Below are 21,301 nucleotides of genomic sequence, written 5' to 3' on the forward strand. Positions count from 1 at the left end.
ACAGATCATTCTTATCTTGTGGTTCCCTACACAGTTAAGAATACAATGCAAACTGGAATTGCCCTAAGAGAAACAAAAAAGATTCCCCTTTGTCTTTTGTGCTGCAGTATATCCTGTAGCATAATATTTGAAAAACCCTTGTGGGACCTGTAGATTCAAAACCATCTAGACAGAAACAGGAATTTAGTCCATATCCAAAGTACTGAGGCGTACTGTGGGCTTATTGAGTGAAGAGGATTTTCAACAGAGGATTTTTTTCCTGTGAAATAAAACTTTTCATTTTCTCTTTCTTCCAACTATCTGAGAGCTAAGTATTTCAAGTTGAAATGAGCATTTTCCCCAGATCAATCTTTGTACTCTTGGAACTGAAGAAAATGAAACAAGTTTTCAATTCATGCCAATCCAAAACACACCTTTTCCCCCTCAGTTTAATGCCAAAATAAAAAATTAACAAACAAACAAACAAACAAACAAACAAACACAGAATAAGCAACAAGTATTTTTGAATTATTACTACTGCTCTGTTTAAAGTGTTTGCTAGAACTAGGCAAAATTGATTAGTGACACTCAAAAATACTTGATACAGCATCTTATCTGGGCAGCCAGGCAGCTGGAATCAAAGGCATTTCAACAAAATGCTGCTACTCCCTAGTGAGTAGGAGAAGAGAAACTATAGAAAACATTTCTTGGAGTTGTACAGCCTTAGGGTTTTTTATTTTTATTTTTATTCATCTTTCACCTCAAATTGTCTAATTTTCTGTAATGGATGTATTTCACTTAAGCCAAAAACAATTGTATATTTTTTTACTGGTCATGTCTCTTTTCTTGTTACTTATTGAATCATTCATTTTCCTCCATTGAGACTTTATCCCTTTCTAAGCAAGCAGGGATGTGATGTCTGTCCTTCATCTTCACCTCTTGGAATTGAATATCTTTCCATTCTTCTACCTTTGTCCTCAAGATCACTGTTTAATCCCTCAGTCTCAGGTCAACAGACTGTGACATGCTTGTTTCTGTCACTCATTTTTAATGATTAGTTTGGTAATGCTATATAACCACCCCAAAAAACAAGACTAAAGGATCTTTTAACTGAAGAACAGCCATATTACCCTTCTGAAAGTGCATCATAATGTAATTAAATCCAAATCTGAAGTACAGAAACATTGCCTACTGGGCATTTCTATTTCCCTTTTCAGTGAATGGCTGGAATTCTGGTACACAGCTGAGAAAGGCATCTCCTTGCTAGTGAGAGAAAGATTTTGACTGCTGTCCAACTAAACACACCTATCTACTGCAACATTTGTTCTCAAGAAACACCTTGAGAGATAAAAAGGAAGCGTACAAAGCCTTTGAAAATAGCATTTAAGAGCCTAGATTGAAGCTGCTTGACCATTCCTACCTTGTGCCAGAAATTTTCATATGTTGAAAAGCATCTCAAAGATTTCTTATGTCAAAGCAAGAAAACCTTTACACCTTTTTGAGGTGAGTTCCTTTCCAAAAGAAATATGAAGAAATAAGATAAAAGAAAAGACCATAATTACTATCACATCAATCAGTGATAATGTAGCACACCTGCCATAATCTGCTGAAATTGTATTATTTCCAGATGTTTTCTCAAACACAAAACTTCCAAAATAAGGATGTCTCTACAGCTCTGTACAGCTCAGTAACCAGGGACAAAGTGACATAAAGTTTCCTTCAGTGGCAGTTTAGTGACATGTTAAAACACTATTCTTGATTAGAATCATAGAATCATAGAATCATAAAGGTTGGAAAAGACCTCCAGGATCACCTGGTCCAACCATCTCCCTACCACCAATGCCACCCACTAAACCATGTCCCTAAGCACCAGGTCCAACCTTTCCTTGAACATCCCCAGGGACATTGGCTTCAACACCTCCCTGGGCAACCTGTTCTAATGCCTGACTACACTTTCTGAGAAGAAATGTCTCCTCATTTCCAACCTAAACCTCCTCTGCCATGGTTATTTATTTTTGAATAACTGATCCTACAGTCATTCCTTCTACAATATCATTCCTTCTACAAATGGCTCACTTAATTACCTCTCCTGCAATGTGAGGACTAAATAGCACAGTAATTTGAAGTGGGAAGGAGGGGGGTGCAGATAAATTTATATTTTTAATCCTTCTTTGAACTTGTGTATCCACTATTCTCTTTGAATTGTTTGTATGAAATACTGGTGGATCAAAATGCCTCCATGAAAGCAATACTTACATACATCTGACAGAAGCAGATTCAAAATCCCACAAAATTATTGCACCGTTTGCACTTCCTGTAGTTATCAAACTGCATCCTTCTACTTTTAAAACATCAAAGCACTTCATTTCCACAGAAGGTACAAAACACTACAAAGAAAAACAAAAAAGAATTTTAGTAGGAGCAATGTGGACATTAGAAAGTGAACTGCTTTAACTGTTAATTTAAAAAGATGCCTAAATCAAATGTGTATACAACAACTGCATATTCAATTTTATTCTAATACTATTGTGTTTGAGCTACACAGAGGCAGGGAGTGATAGCAGGGCAAAACTCCCTGCTGCAGAAGATGGGGGTCTTCATCTACCTGTCCTGATATCTGGGGATGTTTGCTGCTTGCTGGGAGCTCAGACTTGGGATATTGTGAAGAGGCTGCTGGCCCTTGTCTGGCTCTCAGACTATTTAGTACACCCTACTGCTCCCCATGGGAATCAACGATCTTTCCAGGAGAGATATGGGGTGTAAACCAGTGGCTACATAGCTAATGCTGCATTGTCTCTACACCCAGTCAAGGTAAAGAAGGGTTCAGTGCATCAACTTCAGTAACCTTCTTCATATTTATTTTGAAGCAGCAAGAGAAGAGCTCAAAAAATAATTAGGTTTGCAGATGATCAGCCGTTAACCAGGAGCAATTATTATCTGGAACTCACCGTGGAATTTTAAGCAGCAAAAATGACTAGAAGCACTTTTTAAATAAACTAAAAGAAAAGCAAGATTATATAGCTGTCTGCATTGCTAGTTAACAGTCACTATGGGAAAAAAACTGTTCTAAGAAGAGAGACTTGACAAGGGTATATAAATATTATTTGAAATGGGGAAAACTTCTCACTAGTTACACACAGGGTTAGAAATCACACTAGGAGTCACCCAGCCTAATCTTTATGTGCCACTATTACTGAAGATCAGTCTATCTATAATAATGAAGCACCTTTCATTTCTAGAAGATACCTCATACAAGGACCTCAACTTATATTTTGAATGCGAAACATATGTTCTGAGTTGCTTAACAATGCTAACAACTGTGCATTGCATTATTAAGCAGATCTATCTCATAAAAAACAATTGCCCTCCTATGTGATTTATTTTAGACTTTCAGTGTACTGGAAAGTTTGGAATACTTATTTTGGTTCTTATTCTCTTGTTAAAAACCTTCAAGGGCACAATAAGCCTTTTACTTTCTAATCTTCTGTAAATGTTGTGGAACTTCAAATGTTTCTCACCTCTGTATCATTGCTCAGAGTACTGGTGTCAGATGGCAGCTGAATATCCGGAAAAAAATCATGTTTTTGTAAGGTGTCAGGCTTCAGTTTAAGAAACTCAACTGGATTCCTTTGTAGAAACAACACTGCCTCAGGAAGCACCCATGTAACTTCTAGACATATTTTAATTTCATTACCCTGTTAAAAAAATGGACTTAATGAGAGAGGGAGGAAAATATTTCTCTATTCATAAGAAAATAGTCAGCAAGTGTGTTCTAAATCTTGTTTTCTGTGCCAAACTACAAAACAACAACAGAACAATAACAAAATAATAATAATAAAAAACCAACACAACCAAACATTGCAAACTTCATCTGGCATACACAGTTTAATTTCCCACTTAAAAGTAAGTTGTTTCTTCAGATAGCTGCTCATTTTATTAACTTGGTAGTCTCCAGTCTGTATATCAGCAAAACTGATAGTTGCCCCAGTTGTGTGAGAAAAACAGGCCATAGTTCCACCATTGCTCTGAGTCATCAATCCCTCCCCATTGTGCCTAGAGCTATTGCAAGTTACCTTCCCAGTCTTTCTAACTGTAACAAATTCTCTTCAGTATCTCGTTTCTGTATTAACCTTGATATTTCTGTCTGTTTAGGAAACTGAAATCAGCTTCTTAGATTTTCTTGTGTTCTTATAGATGTCTTGAACTCCAGAATGGGGCAATGATTAAGATTTTAGTAAATCTTATGATTTTAATTGTATCAGACAGGAAACACCTTGGGTTAAGGTCTAAAATTTGAAAGAGAGTATGAGAGACTCTTTCAAAGAGTAAACTGGTTTTGGGATGCTACTCAAGTTTACCTTCCTAACTACCATATTTAGAGCCTCTTTAAAAGCTAATCATAATAACCTATAGTTATCCTTATTCGTCTGAAATGTTTGTATAAAAAAATTAGTTCTGTAATTATATACAACAATATACAACAATATTAATATACTTAAATACATATAGACTTGCAGGAGATTCAACTCTTTGCCAACCTGTTGTCAAGGGACACATTTACATGGCATGAATGATTTAAGAATTCCAATACTAACACTGAAGGCCAATTGGTATGATATAGTATTTCAGAAATAAATGAATATAAAAAGTAAAGCCTAAATAAAACAGCTTTTTATTAGCAGGAGGATCAAAAGTAGTATATTGTTTACCAAGATGAGACTTGTATGGTGTTTTTTTTTTTTTTTTTTTTTTTTTTTTCTCTAAATATATTATCTGTATAACAAAACTTAATATTTCTGCCTACAAAACTTTGTTCCCTTGTGCACAGTGGATTTAAAGTTTCATAAGGGGAATTTTGTCTCAAACAAAACATTCCAGTCTGAGGAAGAAAATTCTAGAGGAACATGGTTTGTCTAAAAGATGAGATCCCAGTTATTAGCTCCAAATGCATGCTGGAGGGAACACAGAGTAGACTCTCAAAATAAAGCCAGGCAAGCCAATCTGATTTGTTACTGTCTTGTTTCTTTGTATCAGTTCTTAATGCAGCCACTGTCTTAATCTAGTAATTTCAGGCGATAACTAACTAACCAACTAAATCCTTTAACAAAAATCTTCCCTGATACTGAGTTTTCTTGCAGGATAATAGCATGGTCACCTATTCTCCACGGAGGGAAAATAAACTAAGAGGGATATTAGGGTGCAGTTGGAGAGATTCACAATGATATAAATGTATAGGCTTGAGGCCTCCGAGGCTTCTGAAACTGAAACCTGAGTCATGGGAGTTTCCTATTAATAAACATCAAGTGGTGCCTCTATGGCATACAAAAGACTGGGATGGGATGGCAATATCCGAGTCTCAGGGCTCAGCTGCTGAATTTGGACAGTTATCTCTACACATTTATTATTATTATTTAATCTACATTTATTCTAGAGTCTCTTGTTTAAAAGCTGAAGGATAACAGGACTGAAAGTTATAGAATTTCAGCACATGATGAAGCCTCAGAGTTGCTCTGCAAATTTTGTGTCAATGATTCAGGTCATTGTAGTCCCCTTTACATCAATAAGTCAGAGGAGAGCATCTCAGCCTCAACTGTTAATTTGTGAAGAAGAGAAATTAAACAGTTTTCAGTTGCTGGACCAGATTCCACAACCATGTATAACTTCACTTATCTGAATATTTCCCTTTACATTAAGGAGTAATGTTATCTGCATACACAAGTGCATAAGATCTGGTTCTTCTCCAGCAAACACAGATTAATTTGATAACAGTGACAGTCTTATTAGGAAACAGTCAAGTTCCATTGTAGTGAGTGCATGAAAAGAAATGATCAGAACGCTGAAAAACAGCAATGGACTAATGAACACATTAACACTTAGAAAGGCTGAAAGCTAACTTGATGCAGAAAGTGGACTGTTTCTTGATAGTTTCTTAAAGCTTATTTACTGATTCATGAGAAAGTCTTGTTTTGCCTTGAAAATTAGAAGCTAATGAATGTAAAAAAATAACAAAAAAGTATGTATATAAGTATATATATGTATATAAGTATAGATTAAAAACCTGAATGATTTTCATCTTCCCACTTTGCTCTAAAACAAGAATTGCATGTTGACTCTCACTAGCCTTCAGATAAACTAGCTTCAGCAGACGATGCTCATCTTTGCTGTGCTGGGCCAAAGGCAAGGCTTTAACTTCCTGTCCACTTCCAAAATCCCAGATTTTCACTGTTCCTAGACAAGAATGAGAAATGTGCACAAAAGTGAATGGACTCTGCGCTTCATACTCAGGAACTTGAACAGACAGGGAAAGGTGAAGAAAAGAAGAAAATCCAACTGCAGGTTCAGGGCTAAGTCACTCATCTTTAAGAAGCTGTAACTGTATGTGTTTCTTGGGAAAGCATGCTTAGGGAGACAAAACATGCCAAAACCCACCTTCATCACTAACCCCACCATTTTCCCATCTTTTTCCACGCCCATTTTAGGCTGCAGCCCAGGATGAAAGACCACTCTCTGTTTCACTTCTGTTTCTGTACCAGTGCTTTCAGAGAGCAAGCAGAGAGGTGGGCAGTCAGGAAGAAGACTTCAGGTTCTGAGCTACATCAAAGAGCATAGTGAGCTGGTTGCTGGACTTGTCTCACACAACTAGTGGGGAGAAGGAGCTAGAGTATTAGCTTAAGTGAAGCAGTTGTTACATGACTTCCAATGTGTGGGACTTGATAGCGTTCACCTTTTGTCATGCTCTTAAAATCCATTGTGGGGTTTAGTCTCTGTAGCCAAGTACAAATAATAAACATTAGTCACTAGTCTGCATGGAGAAAGGGCATTTCCTCTTTCATATTTTTCTTTGGAAAGAAAAAGAAGCTTTCATATTTTTCATGTTTTAATACTTCAAGTGTGCACTTGTGAATATTTGAATGTGAGAAGAATTATTCTGCCATGTTAACAGATCACAAAATTATTAAATTTTGTTGCAGAATTCAGTGTAGCACTTGTGCATATATCGGAGAGGTCTTGTCACATCATCTGTAACTGATGTATGCTAAATAACACAAGGGAAAAAAAATCAGGAAACACAGAGAGATATATATTCTGGTGTTCACCACAAAGTTGAGCTTAGACACTATAAAATAAAATAAAATAAAATAAAATAAAATAAAATAAAATAAAAACACCATTCATTTGGAGCCATTTACTTACAGCGCTATAAAGATCTAGGCCCTAAGACATATGAGGAAACACCTTTTCAGACCAGCAGCTTTGCAGATAGCCTTCCATAGACCAATAGGCAAGCAAAGTAACAGAGCCCCAGCAGCCAAAACCCAGCTTTCTATGAATCAGCAATCAAATAAAATCCCACCAAGAACCTCCTCCCCCCAGCCCCCCCCAAAAAAGAAGAAGACAAAAAGTGTATTCCTTTCTGTGCATACTTCCTCCCACCCTGGAAGAAAGACAAAAATCATTGTCACTGAGACAGAGTGGTTCAAGGCACAGAGTCCTGATCACTCATGTCATTTGACATTTTACATAAACATAATAGAAAGGTAATAATTATTTAATTGCTTTACCATCACATGCCCCAGTAGCAAGATAAAAACCATTTATTTCAATGGCTGCACAGGTCACTTCAATATTCAGCCCATGTGCATCTTCAATCTGATATATTTGATACCCTGTTTCTAGGTCCCAGACCTAAAAAAAATAATAATAATTAATTAATTATTTGTAGTACATTCTTTAGAACTCCTCACACAATTTGTTCTTGGTGTTGTAGCCATCATGACCTAAAGAAGATAGAGATTTACAATGAGAACATCTTTATTGAGTGTACAATATAGACAAACCTTTACACAAACAAGCAAAGAAATGGCATGCGTCACCAACTGGCCCAATAAGAGAAGCTACCTCACCCTATAAATCTTACGACTTAACCCTATCAGCAATGAACAAAAACTGCAGATCCTCAGCCCACCTGTAATTATTCATTATATTTGCCTATGGATTTTCTTACACTTGCATGGTGACTATTTTTAGTGGTTCAAACGTAAATGGTAAAATTAATAAACAAACTTAATATTTTCATTACAGTTTCAACACAAATAATGCTGTGATAAAAAGCAACAAATGAGAGACATCTCTCACTTTATTTTTCTTGTTAACTGGCTATTATATTCAATGCTTCTCCCTCACTGTATGACTTGAAATCCTTAAGGCTCAGAACAACATGTTCTAAGAAATTTGTCAAAAGAGAAAAGGATCTACGGAAGTCAGCATATCATCTCCAGAATTGCTAGTCAAAAAGAATCAGATTCAGAAAAAAAAACAACAGGAAAATAAAAGGATAAAAAATGAGGTTCTGTAGTTTAGCCACATTGTATGTACCAGAGGAACTTTTCAATTTTAGAATTCAAGAATCTTTTTATCTGAGAGTAGTATCTTTCACCCAGTACTGTTTTTACAAACTGCCTTTCTTTATGTTTTATACCAATCCATAGAATGTCTAAAGTAGTTTTACATCCCACTAAGCTGTCTGGGACTCAAGCACTTCCTAAATTTGAGGAGATGCTCATCAGATATGCCTTCTGAATAATGTGTAATTCTGTTTGCGTGAATTATGAATTGGATGATTGGATGCACATTTTGACATTGTGGCATTTTAAATTTTCCTTTAGAGCTACTAAATGGCCAATGGACTTTCACTATTGTTGACACTCTGTCCATCACAGAACAGGTGAATCAAAATGTGGCCAAAGGAAATAAATCCTAACTAAATCCAGAGCCTCCGAAACCTTTCTCAATCTGCCTGGCACTTGCAGTGCAATCAGTGAAGTAATTTTCTGACAAAAGAATGCTGTTGAACTAAATATAGCCTGTTTATCATGGCTACCACTTCCCAGAAGAATCTGAGCATAAAAGTAGTCACACAAAAAAACACTTCGAATAATAAACACTAATCACTTATCTAAGTGCCCAATCACTTATTTGTAATAAGCAAACAAAATAAACAACAACCTGAGACTATTTCAGTTGATAGCTGAGACTATTTCAGATGACAACTTACACTCACCTTCAGTATTGACTGAGAGCAGATAGTGAGGATTTGGTGAAAAGCCCTGTTGTAAGCCAGAACATTGATGCTTTTCTTATGTGTTTGTGGAACCTGTTTTGTATCTTGTATCATGTGAGTTAGGGGATAAATATCAATGACAGCTGAACCTGCACATGGTGAGACAAGTAAGAATATATAAATTTTACAGAAAGGTTTCATTTAAGACATGGTGTTCTTCTGAGTTCTTCTGAAGCACATAAGGAATCTTGTCTGTTTCTTGAGAATATCTGTTCCTGAAAAGAGAAAACATTCACCCATGCTCCCCACAAGACTTTAGTTAAAGAAGAGCTAAGTATTTCCCTGCCTTAAACAACCACTTGCCTACCTTTTACGGGATTGATACCCTGAATCCAAGATCATTAGGAGTGGTAAATCCCCCTGGACCACAGTGGGTTGGAATGGAACCCAAATAAATGAAATAAGAACTGGCAAGTATATAACTAAAATAAATTCTGGTAACCACTTTCTTAGAGATAAGGCAATTCTAGCTGCAATCAATGAGGTACTTCCAGCACCTTCTTTTATACAGCACCACAGGTCTGAGCAGCATTGCACCTTCCAGTGCCCTCTGATCTGAAGGGCTACATAAACAGAAAGGCAGATGGGGAAGATAAGACAAAGGAAAGGACAAGGTTTTTACAAGGCAGGCTCACAATCCGGCCTCTAATTTCAATTCCAGAATTGCTCCTCTACCAGCAGTCAGCAGTGAGCATGCAGTAAAGAGCAGAATTGCCTAATACTTGGCATGAGCCCAGGCACACAGGCCAGCAGCTTGGAAGCGGGCACAGAAGGAAAGCTGTGGCAATATTCAAATGAAGCATGAAGGTGAGCCGTGATTTATGGATGTTAATGAACCAATAACTGAAAATCTCCTCTGTAAAGTCAGGTACCTAGCAATAAGGACTAATTTGCTCACATATAACCTCAGTCTCTTCCCCTGTTCAGGGGCAAGGGGACATTTACTTAACCTTTTAATGGGATCATTAACAGAATCCAGGGCCAGATTTTTACAGATATTTAGGCACTGTTCCAATCACTGTTTATAAGGGCAAAGCCATCTCATTTTCACAAGGACTTAGCTATGCAAAATCACTATATTACTAAACCTTGAAAATCTCACTAACTTAAATTTGAACTGAAGATCCCATCTGTACCTTTTAGTAATGAAATATCTTTAAAAAGTATTCTGATTAGTATTTGGATCATTTTTTAAATAAGACCTAGAAGATTAATTTTCTTAAGTTTTGCAATGCTTAGCCAATTCCAAAATGCATGCAACCATTTGTGAACTCTCGTCCGATGTACATATTTAGGCTTCTGTAGTGGGTTTATGTGACAAGGTTTTGGTAGCAGGGGGCCATAGGGGTGGCTTCTGTGAGAAGGATCTAGAAGCTGCCCCATGTTTGGTAAGGGCCCCACTGCTGACCAGAACTGAGCCAATAAGTGATGTTGTTTGCGCCTCTGTGAGAGCATATTTAAGACAGGGAAAAAAAACGCTGCGCCACACAGCAGCTGGGAGAGTGAGAGGAGTGAGGAACAGCCTTGCAGGCGCCAAGGTCAGTGAAGAAGGAGGGGGAGAGGTGCTCCAGGCGCCGGAGCAGAAGTCCCCTGCGGCCTGTGGTGAGGACCATGGTGAAGCAGGATGTCCCCCTGCAGCCCATGGAGTACCACGGTGGAGCAGGGTTCCACGCTGCAGCCCGTGGAGGAGACCACGGTGGAGCAGGTGGCCCTGCACCGACGGAGACTGCGGCCTGTGGAAGACCCCTGCCGGAGCAGATTCCGGGCCGGACCTGCAGCCCGTGGAGAGGAGACCACGCAGGAGCAGGTGACCTGGCAGGAGCTGCTGCCCGTGGGGGACCCAGGTTGGAGCAGTTTGCTCCCGAGGGATGGACCCCGTGGTACGGACCCATATCTGGAGCAGTTCTTGAAGAGCTGCTGCCTGTGGGAAGCCCACGCTGGATCAGTTCAGCAAGGACTGCATCCCGTGGGTGGGACCCCACAGCACAGGGGACGAGAGTGACCAAGAAGGAGCGGCAGAGAAGAATTTCTATAGACTGACCATAGCCCCCATTCCCCCGTTCCCCTGCGCCGCTCGGGGGGAGGAGGTGGAAGAGGGGGGATGGGGGGGGAAGGTGCTTTTGGTTTCTTTCCTTTGTTTCTCACTTCTCTAGCTCGTTCGTAATAGGCAATAAATCTTACTATCTCCCTATGCTGAGTCTGTTTTGCCCATCACAATAATTACTGCGCAATCTCCTCGTCCTTATCTCAACCCTTGAGCCCCTTTCATCGTATTTTCTCCCTGTTCCTCTTTGAGGAGGGGGAGTGAGAGAGCGGTTGTGGTGGAGCTCGGTCACCCACCCGAGCGAAACCATCACAGCTTCTAAAACAGGTTTATTGACACAAATATTCAGCAGAAACTGCCGGGTCACTGAAAATAAGAAATTTCGTGTTCATCTCAGATTTGACAAGCTTTGTGCCTTGTTCTTGGTGCAAGGACAGAAAAAGCTGTCTCCAAAGACAATGACATTATTTCTCTGATAATCCTCAGGTGTCCATAGCTCCAGGACAGGTTCAAAGCTGAGGACTCCAGGATTTCAGAGACCATGTCTCTGGGGCAGACAAAGCTTCTGGCTTCCAGGTTCTCTGCCCTAAATAAAGAAGGCTAAAATCCTTAGGGACACCTGCAAATCTCTGGGCCTTCAGAGGTTCCAGGCTCCTTGCTATGGAGTCAAGAAACTACATGTAGCTTAATTTTTCTAAAAGAGGTTCACCTTGCTTTCAGAAAAGCCTTCCTCATTTCCTCTGGTTCCTGCTGTTAATTTCCATGCTGTATATTTTCATAAATATTTCCATATTGAAATTAGCACAATATATAACAAGACATACTTCTTAATGTGCAAATACCCTGAATGCACAGTATTCTATACATCTCATATAACTTATTCCTGCATTCAACTTCAGTAGTATGCAATCATAAGGGAAACCACATTCTAGAAGGGGGATGCTCTCACACTTTAATTACAGTAACATACCTGTGATCAGTGTGCCATGATCATTGTCAAATACCATGGCAAGGGTCTCCAACTCTCCAGGAATCCCTTGATTATCATGAAAGACCTGAAGCATTGAAAGGGTCTGTATATCCCACACTCGAAAAATCTAGAGAGAAGAATGGGGGAGAAATACTCTATCGTGATTGGATTTTCAACTACTCTTCATTTGCATAACAAAAATACTATACCCTCTTATGAAAATCATGTTGTTAATTGTTACATCCCCAAATAAGCAAGACAAACACTGAAGACATCTTTATTGTCATTTTACTAAAAGGCACGGAAAGGCTGAGTCTTGAAATATTGACCTAAGAAGTCCATGGGAGAAACAGATCTCCTGATCAATTCTACTCCTTAATAACAAGATGACTCCATTGTGTCATGTTTTTTAGTCAAGTACAGAAAAATGCCAATAGTTTAAAAGCTCGTATTCTGGACTGGACTATCAAATGGTGTCAAATAATACAAAGATAAATTTAAGAGGGTTCCACATCAGAAATTCCTGAAATCTTTGACTGACAGCAGATGTTGGAAGGAAATCAGGATCAGGACATCCTGTAGATGGATCATTTTTATGCACATACAATTCTTGTGCTCTGTATACGCAACTGCTACTGACCACAGTCACATTACCAACCTCTAAGGAACAGTAGATATACCAGATACAGTATATAGTTCTTTCAGTTTCAACAGACAACATGCATTTGCTTTAGGCTCTAGAATTAGTGGTTAGTAATATGTTGGCAACATTCATTCATCCTGCCTGATCAAACCCATGTTGTACTTGTTGCTATCCCATGCAAACTGCTAGTAATTCTGCAAGAAATCATGATGTAGGTTCTCAGACCCCATGGTTTTTAGTATGGTGTATTTCCCAGCAAAATAGACTTACCATGTTATCAAAAGTTATTTTGTCACCACTTATGCATGTAATTCTCATTCAGCTGACAAATCTGTAGTTTTATGTAGGCATTTGTGCAAGGTATTTATATTCATGTGTTATTAAAAGGTAGTGCTGCATTTTAAATTTGGATTTTTAACACAAATGTTCCCATCAATACTTGGAGTGTTGCGGACTTTGACAAAGGTCTTTGAATCTTTGGGTGAAATGCTCCATAGAATGTTAGCCCATAACACACATAAGCACAAACCTATGAAATATTCAACTGAATTTGATAACTGAACTGCATCTCAGGCAGAAAGAAATATCTCATGAATAATTCTGCTTCCTGGGCTACAGTCCCTGGATGTTTTCTTCTCTCAGCTGTTCCTTATTCTTAGCCTTGAAATTCAGTGGAGATCTCTGTGGGTTTCCTTAGATGATCTTGATGCAATCACTCAACTTCTAACTTCATAGCCTTGGCCAGTAAACAAGAAGTAACCAGACAGCCATGACTGGGGCTGGAGTGCTATTTCTCTACAAGAGCAATAATTTTGGAGATCTGATAATGTTGAAAAAAAAAATCCTAGGAAAAATCTTATGGAATTGTAATGTGCATCCTTTTCTTGATTCTTTCCAGAATCTGCTATATGGTGAAAAACATTATGGTAAAGGTAGTTACAACTCCAAACATATCTGCATGTTGGGTGCAGATTCTTGCATTTTTGTTCCTGAGAACCTACTTAATTCACTCCCAGGTAAAAGCAGCCTTGTTTGTACACTAGCTTGCCTACTGCGTAGACAGTCCAGTAAGCCTCATGCAACTGTCCTGATCAGATGCCATAACCCAACAAGAAAAGATGCAAGTGTAATTAGAGCACCAGTCACTGGACAGTGAGACTGGAAGTTTATTTAAAAATGACTTATTTTATTTCTGATTTATATATTAGATAGTACAACAGCTGGCACCTTAGAAAAAAAATAAAAGAGATTAGACAGAAAAAAGAATGTAGAATTCTGTTCATCACTTTCATAAAATTTCATAAATGTTTTAATGACATAAGGTACTTACTGAGGCCATTAAGAAGTTATGCCATTAACAGGAAATTACTTACAGCCAGTCTCATAACAGAAATGCCAAGAAACACTATTTGATATATAATTTAAATTGACCACTCTAAGGGTGCCACTGACCTAGAAATGTCGGTGACTTGTAGAAGAAATTTTATTAAATTATCCTTAAAGTCATATTGATTTGCAAAGTAACTGCTTTTAGCTCATATTGCCTAATACCAACATAGAAATCTGAAAGGAAGAACTCTGAGGAAGAAACAAGAACACGACATCTGTCAACCTTATAACAAAACTGGCTACAATCAAAATCAGCTTTCATTGCTAACAATTAAAAAAAAAATAAAAAAATCAAAACAGTTCCACAATGTAAATCCCTGTGTAATACAAAGACATTTGAAAACAAAACAAACAAACAAAAAATCCTTAAGAAATACTTTTTTTTTTGATACAATTCATTCATGAAAAAAAAAAATCATTTTACAACTATAAACAGAGAAAGTAAGTGTTTCCCAAAAGACATACAGCAAGTTACAATCTGAAAAATAACCCACAAGTTTAGACTTTTTCAGCTTTCCTCATTATATCCTATTCCCTTCTTCGTTTGGAATTCTGTTTATTTTTCTGTTGAACATAGTGTGTGTCTATTATAATCCACAGGCAGTATGCCCTGTCCTTAAATATATTTTTGATAATTAAGAAGATTTCAGATGTGCTTACATTAATGTTATGAAAAGTTCAATGCAATTCCCAGGAATTATTTCTTCAGAAGACATGCACTATACAATTAAGAAGGAGAGTTCCTTACTTTGTATGTTGTAAAATGTTGAAGTATCTCGCTTTTCACTTAAAATAGCCTCTCAGCATAGGAAAAAAGAAAAAAAAAAAAAAAAAAAAAAAAAAAAAAAAAGCTGCTACAGAAACAAAACGGAAGATTATTCGCTGTTTGTAAAATAAAAATAAGGGAGAGAGAAATGGATGGAAATTATTCAGGGTTATACAGTGTCAAGAAAGGAGATAAATACAAAGCTTTAGAGATTATTGGAATTTCCATCCATAACCTAATTTTAAAGGAAGTTACAGGAAGATCCAGCAAAACTTTGAAATAGAAGGGAAAAAAATAAACAGATAAACTAGTGTTTAAATAGATCACTTCTGGCAACAGAGAGAAATTCATACATGAGTATTTCTGAATTTTAAGTAGAAAGAAAATTTCTCCTGATTATCTTGTTTGTTGCAGGGAAAATGCAAAAGGAAAAGGCTCTCAAGAGCTTCTGAGATTAATTTTTCTCTGAGACCATATTGCTTCAGAAGAACCGTGCCCATCAAATTCCTCGACTAGATTTTTGACCACATTTCAGAAATTTCTGAATTTCTCTGAAGCTTACAAAAGGAAAGAGCTTAATGGAAAACTAGGCAGTAAGAATGTCTCTGATAAAGAAAATCCAGTTGAATTAAAAAATGAAGAAACTGTTTATCCGTCTAAAATAAGTAGACCAGCAGAAATAGAAATAGAAATAGAAAAAATAAAAAGTTGAGAAAGTAAGGGTAGATCTCGAAGATCATTTCTGGCACAGTCACAATTTAGAAGGTGTAAAAATAGCTTTAAGAACTGAAGATTTATCACAAGTACGCATCTATAGAGATACTCTACTCAGGAGAAAAGAATAAGTCACTGAACAAACACATAATAAACTTTCCAGAGAAACCATCCAGATCCGTTGCAAAGTAGAATTAGATAAAACAAAACTGAAGACACACAATTTTAACAATCTCATGGCTTTTCAAGTAAACAACGATCAAGACATAAGCTTGATGTTTTATTTCATCAAAGCAATGAGAAAATTATTTTACAGCACAAGTGAATATCAGAGCCTCTTGTGCCCTTTCTTGCTCTTTGTTCAGCCACTAATGCCAATACCACATTAAGAATATGTAGTCACAGCAAAATATGTAGTGACAGCAAAAACCTGGGTCCCTCACAGCATTCATAAATCTCTTCCATTCCTTCAGGCTTTCTTCCTTTTCCAGCTGGGGGGGCACAGGATGGGGACATTATATAAGCCTCTGTTTCACATGAGTAACTTCAACGCAAGGCATCACCAGCATGGCCGTGAGAGATAGCGTCACTGCTGTTCATCTGCATCAGCACACATAACTGCATGAATACATGTGCAAAGAGTGGAAATGAAAGGCATGCTTGGTTTGAAACCAGGAGGTGACTGAGGGAGTTGCCTTAGGAGCATTTTGTTAAAACACTGCTGTTCTGTGTATTTATTAAAGAATTTCCACATCAGCCTGACAAATGTCAGGAATCACTGAAGCCCTGTGAAAACATACTCTTTATGGCAAAATGCTTCTTGACTATGTCTTCTGAAATCACACAGAGACTTGCAAACAAAACACATTAGAGAGGAGGCGGAGCATCAAATGCTTTCGAAAATGACTTCTTTTTCCTGCTGTTTCCACCTTACAGTAAAAGCTGAGCTGTGTCTAAAACGCTGTCTTATATTAATGAAAAAACTTGTTGGTTCAGTTTGTGTACTAGGAGAATTGGCATTGACCCACAGGCATACCTCTTGAATATGAATGTTGTGTTGTGTGGGATGCAGGGTTTCTTGCCTGTGTTCCCTCACTGGGGCAAGCTTCCTTCACACAGTAGGTAGCAGGCACAGAGGGGCATTCCAGGAATGTACGTTGTCTTTCTCTCTTATATTTGCTGCAACAGCTTTAACAAGCTAATCTGCTATCCTTTCCAGGACTGCAGCCTGTATCACTCCCCTCTTTTCTCAGGTGCTCTTCTTGTATCATTCATCTTTCAAACCAATGGCAAAACCCCATAGTTACAGATGGATTTTTCACAGACACAGAGCAAAATTGGGAACCAAATACCTCCAGAATTCTAAGTGAGTTCTTGCCAAAGCTTTCTGACACCCCTTAACATTTTTAAATGTGTATATTGGCATACATAAACACTTTTCTCTACAGTACCACTTTGTCAATCCCCAAATCTCAGAACATGCTAAAAAGCCTGAACTATCTTTTCCATCTGGTCTAAAGTCTATGTTTTGAGAGTATATAAAGACCAGCAACACCTTTCTCTTCTGTTTTTCTTAACACACACACACACAAAGCAGAAGAATCATCTTCTAAAGAGGAGAGATTTAGACTAGACATTAGGAGGAAATTCTTCACTCAGAGAGTGGTGAGGCATTGGAACATGTTGCCAAGACAAGTTGTGGATGCCCCACCCCTGGAGGTGTTCAAGGCCAGGCTGGAAGGAGCCTTGGCCAACCCAATGTAGTGGATGGCATCCCTGCCTATGGCAGTGGGGGGTTGGAATTGGATGATCCAATTGTGTTGGAATTTGATCCAATTGTGTGGTTCCTTCCAACACAAGACATTCTGTGATTCTACGATCTAACCAACTAAAATGTTAAAAGAAGAAGGAGTTAGAAAAAAGTTGGGAAATAAGACAAAATTGTTAAATAAATATTTTACATGCTCTCCGTATGATAAAGTTTAGGCTCAAGAACACTGTGTCATGCTGGGTTATCATGAGGAGGCTATTGTGGAAGGCTGAAGTGAAAAAGTTACAAATTCACACAGAAAATCTGAGCCCTCAAAGGCAAAAATCACCAGACATGAAGCAGAGGTCAAACTGCAGTTCTGTTGCCGTGTTATTTAATAGAGTGAGTTACCTGCAGAGAGTGCAGCTGTGTGTCCTATGATCCCTGAAGGTGATCCTGCAAAGTACTACAACTCCCTATAGTTATTAGAAGACTTAGGAGCAAACTGATGTCAGTGGGATTACATGTGAGGTTAAGGGAAGGAGGATTTAGCTCTAAGCATATTATTATAACCACAAACCTGGTAATATATAAAGTTAGTTTCTTTTTCTCAGTTATGGTGGAATGATGGAAATAAATTGAAGTGGGTAATATGGAACAGTGAGTCTAATTGTAAACTGATGAGCCTGCAGGCAATTTACCAGGCACTATACAATGGATGAGACTGTGTAAAGGCGTTTTTGTCTCTTTATTGTCTGCTCAGTGTGCTGACAAGAGAGTTACCTGACCCCTATTGCAAAGATGAAATAACCATGTAAATAATCTATATATTGTATTTTTATTTATTTATTTATTTATTTTTGTGACACAGAGTGATCACGTCTTTATCTGTAAAGTCCTTTAGACTTCTCTGTGAAGGATTCCTTCTTTTTTGATATAGCTTTATAGCTTTCAACTATGACCACAAGATTTATCTGGCTTTTAAAATCTAGGAATTCCTCTTTATTTCTTTTTACTTCTGAGAAGTGTAACTTATAACTCACAGCACAATTTAAAGACACATAGTTACTTTTTAATTAGAATATACTTTCACATATTCATGTACAAATTATTTTACTGATGTCATTGACACAACTCAAGTATGTTTAATTAAGATCAGGTATAAAAGTCCACATACTTGGAGTCTTGTAAAATAGATTTTGTTTCTCTCCAAAGTTATTGTATTGAATCATAGAAAGGCCCAGAAAGTACCTCAAGAGATCTCTTAGTTATTTACTGCCTGAGGTACTTCATTCCTTTTTTCTTTTTTTTTTTTTTCTTTTTATTTTTTTTCCCTATAAATATCTTAATGTACATTCATTCCCCTTCAGTCTTGTTTTATGTCTTATTCTATTTTTCCTACATGCATCGCTTGCAGGCTATCTGTCAAAACCTTCCTTAGTTCAGCAGTGGTGCATGCCTCCAGCAAATGTACAGTTAACCTACAGAAAAGACAAGTATAGATCTATAGAAGTGAGGAAGGAGGAATGGCTATGGTTCAAGGATTATTTGAAAAATGGCATATTTCTGATTTAAGCTAATAGCACATTCAGAAGAGTATAGGTTATTTTAATAATAGGATTAAAGACGTGAAAACATGGTATTTACCCCACCTCAATGAGCAGTGGTAAGCTATTGTGGCAGAGGAGCAGCATGGACAGGCTAAACAGAGAGATTTGTAATATTTCCTACATAGCACATCAAAAAGCTGGATATCTCAGCTGACTACCTATATTTGGTCCTTATTACTTTATAGGATGCAACTGACTTTTGCCACAGATCATATCTTCAATTTTAATGACCATTCAGTACTCTAATATTTCTGCCCATGGCCTGCAGCCCATATTAAGGCAATTGGTTAATCTAGCATCCATACTCGCTATTCCATCATTGCAGATGTTAAAGAAAATACTGAATATTACAGAATATTGAAAATATTGCATACTATTATATACTATTATATACTAATATATACTATTGCATAGTATATAGGATATACTTGAAAGAGCTCCATAGCCTTTTATGGAGCAACTACCACTTCAGTGGCTTTTCATTTATTTTTGCACAGGTTTTTAGATGTTTTTATTTTCTCCTGAACAGTCTTAACTTGAAAAAATAAAATAAAACACTGATGCCACTATTCCACCAATAATTTAAATGAAACCCACCAATTTCCAGCCAAGTCTTACAGTATATGGCTAAAGAAGTTTTACTATTGACGCTATTTGCATCTCTGTCATGAACAACATTTTGGAGCAGTGTCTTGTAATTCAGACACCATTCAGAAAGAGGCTGAGATCTGAGCACAGTGTATGGAGTGGCCAGTGTAAGAAAACATCCACCTACAGGTTTAGCAGGCTGACAGGCAGAGAGGGGTAAATGAAGCTGTAGGAAGTTGTTGCAGATGATTTTGACTGGATGAAGCATTCAGATAGCAGTTATGATATAATTCTGGCAGTTGCCAAAGTGATACAGAATATAACAGAACATTAATATCTACTATTGTAAATACTGTTTTTGCACATACAGAAAGGTCAAATACTTCTATTTTAGTCTTGCTCCTCAATATAAAATAATTTGGAAATATTAAGCTAAAACTATACCTTTAAATTAAGATAAATTAACTGACAAGCAATGAAATTTGGACTAGATTCTACCAGAGACACTTACTCAAAAACACACTGCTACTTGCATTTATAGCATCGATTTCCATGAAGTTAAGGAAACAATTTTACCTTTGCAGAAGAAAGGCTGATAACATACTGATCTTTTTCATCGGTCACAATTTCCACAACACTATGTCGGTGTCCTGATAGCTTCCCTGTAGGCCTGCTATTAATACAAGGATGCCACAAACGAAGGAATTTGTCATGACCTGACAGAAAAGAATTCATATATTCAGAAAGACTGAATAATCACAAACACTGTGAGTTTCTTAATGGAGGGATAAATATTCAGAAGTCTCTGCTTTTACTATGTAGGCAACTCCCACATAAGGGTGCTAACTTTTCCTTCTAAGAGCTGGATTCCAATTTTGATATGTTTTCAGTATTTGTCCCCATACTTGCATTAAAACCACATAACTGATTGGCATTTCAAAGGCTTTTTATTTTCTTAGAGGAATGTCAGATGCACTGACTATGACCACATGTGGTAGTGCCATAAAAGTAGAATACTAATATAAAAATTGAACTGGGGCTTGCATTTTTTTTCTTTCAAAGATCTGATTGAGAAAAAGAACAAAACAATAATTATGTCCATTTAGCCCAGTAGTGAAGGGATGACTACCTCTATGGAAAGGGATGAGCCTGCATAACAGGAAGAGGAGCAGATATGAAAGTTGAGGGCAAATGGGAAATAATAACAGCTGATAAGTAACCTTTTTGTAACTTTTTTTTTTTTTTAATGTAAATGAGAATTAATTCTTTATCCTTTTATTTGTATGTTGAAACGTTAAAATTACCTGCAATTAGGGTTATCATCCTTGGTTTCATTATAGATAAATCTTTTGGTCCTGTTTTCATAATAGTTTCCATAAACATTTCAAAACACAAGGATGTTGTTAAAAACATATTAGTAAGCATATTGTAAGGGTTTACATACTGATGCAAACACAATTGTAGCCATTGAAAAAAATCGTATTTTATACAGGAGTTTGAAGAGGACATGATCCCAGTTTAAATTTGATACTAATTTGTTTATATTTTTACTTCCAATTCCTGGCACATATTGCAATTGTATGCACTGAATGCAATTAGCTGAACAGCCTATTTTAATATACAATAAATGAACCTATCACACTTTATTTAGATTTCAATTTGAGTTTTATTTTTCTCTCAGCTTAAAGTGATGTGCAGAAAGCCAAAAAATCATACACGAGCATGTA

The 21,301-nt window shown here is 37.2% G+C and overlaps 1 protein-coding gene across 1 annotated transcript in view; it reads right to left on the reverse strand.

Moving 5' to 3' along the window:
• WDR64 (WD repeat domain 64) overlaps window positions 1–21,301 on the reverse strand; it is a 73,097-nt gene that overhangs the window by 15,304 nt on the left and 36,492 nt on the right. Inside the window, exons 11-17 of the mRNA XM_035320671.1 lie at window positions 20,151–20,290; window positions 12,115–12,241; window positions 9,041–9,189; window positions 7,542–7,665; window positions 6,038–6,207; window positions 3,498–3,674; window positions 2,240–2,366 (exon numbers count right to left, since the gene is read on the reverse strand). Of these exons, the coding sequence (XP_035176562.1) occupies window positions 2,240–2,366; window positions 3,498–3,674; window positions 6,038–6,207; window positions 7,542–7,665; window positions 9,041–9,189; window positions 12,115–12,241; window positions 20,151–20,290 (1,014 nt within the window). The remainder of the gene's footprint in view (window positions 1–2,239; window positions 2,367–3,497; window positions 3,675–6,037; window positions 6,208–7,541; window positions 7,666–9,040; window positions 9,190–12,114; window positions 12,242–20,150; window positions 20,291–21,301) is intronic.

Source organism: Oxyura jamaicensis, chromosome 3 (genome assembly GCF_011077185.1).
Source record: "Oxyura jamaicensis isolate SHBP4307 breed ruddy duck chromosome 3, BPBGC_Ojam_1.0, whole genome shotgun sequence".
Lineage (NCBI taxonomy): Eukaryota > Metazoa > Chordata > Aves > Anseriformes > Anatidae > Oxyura > Oxyura jamaicensis.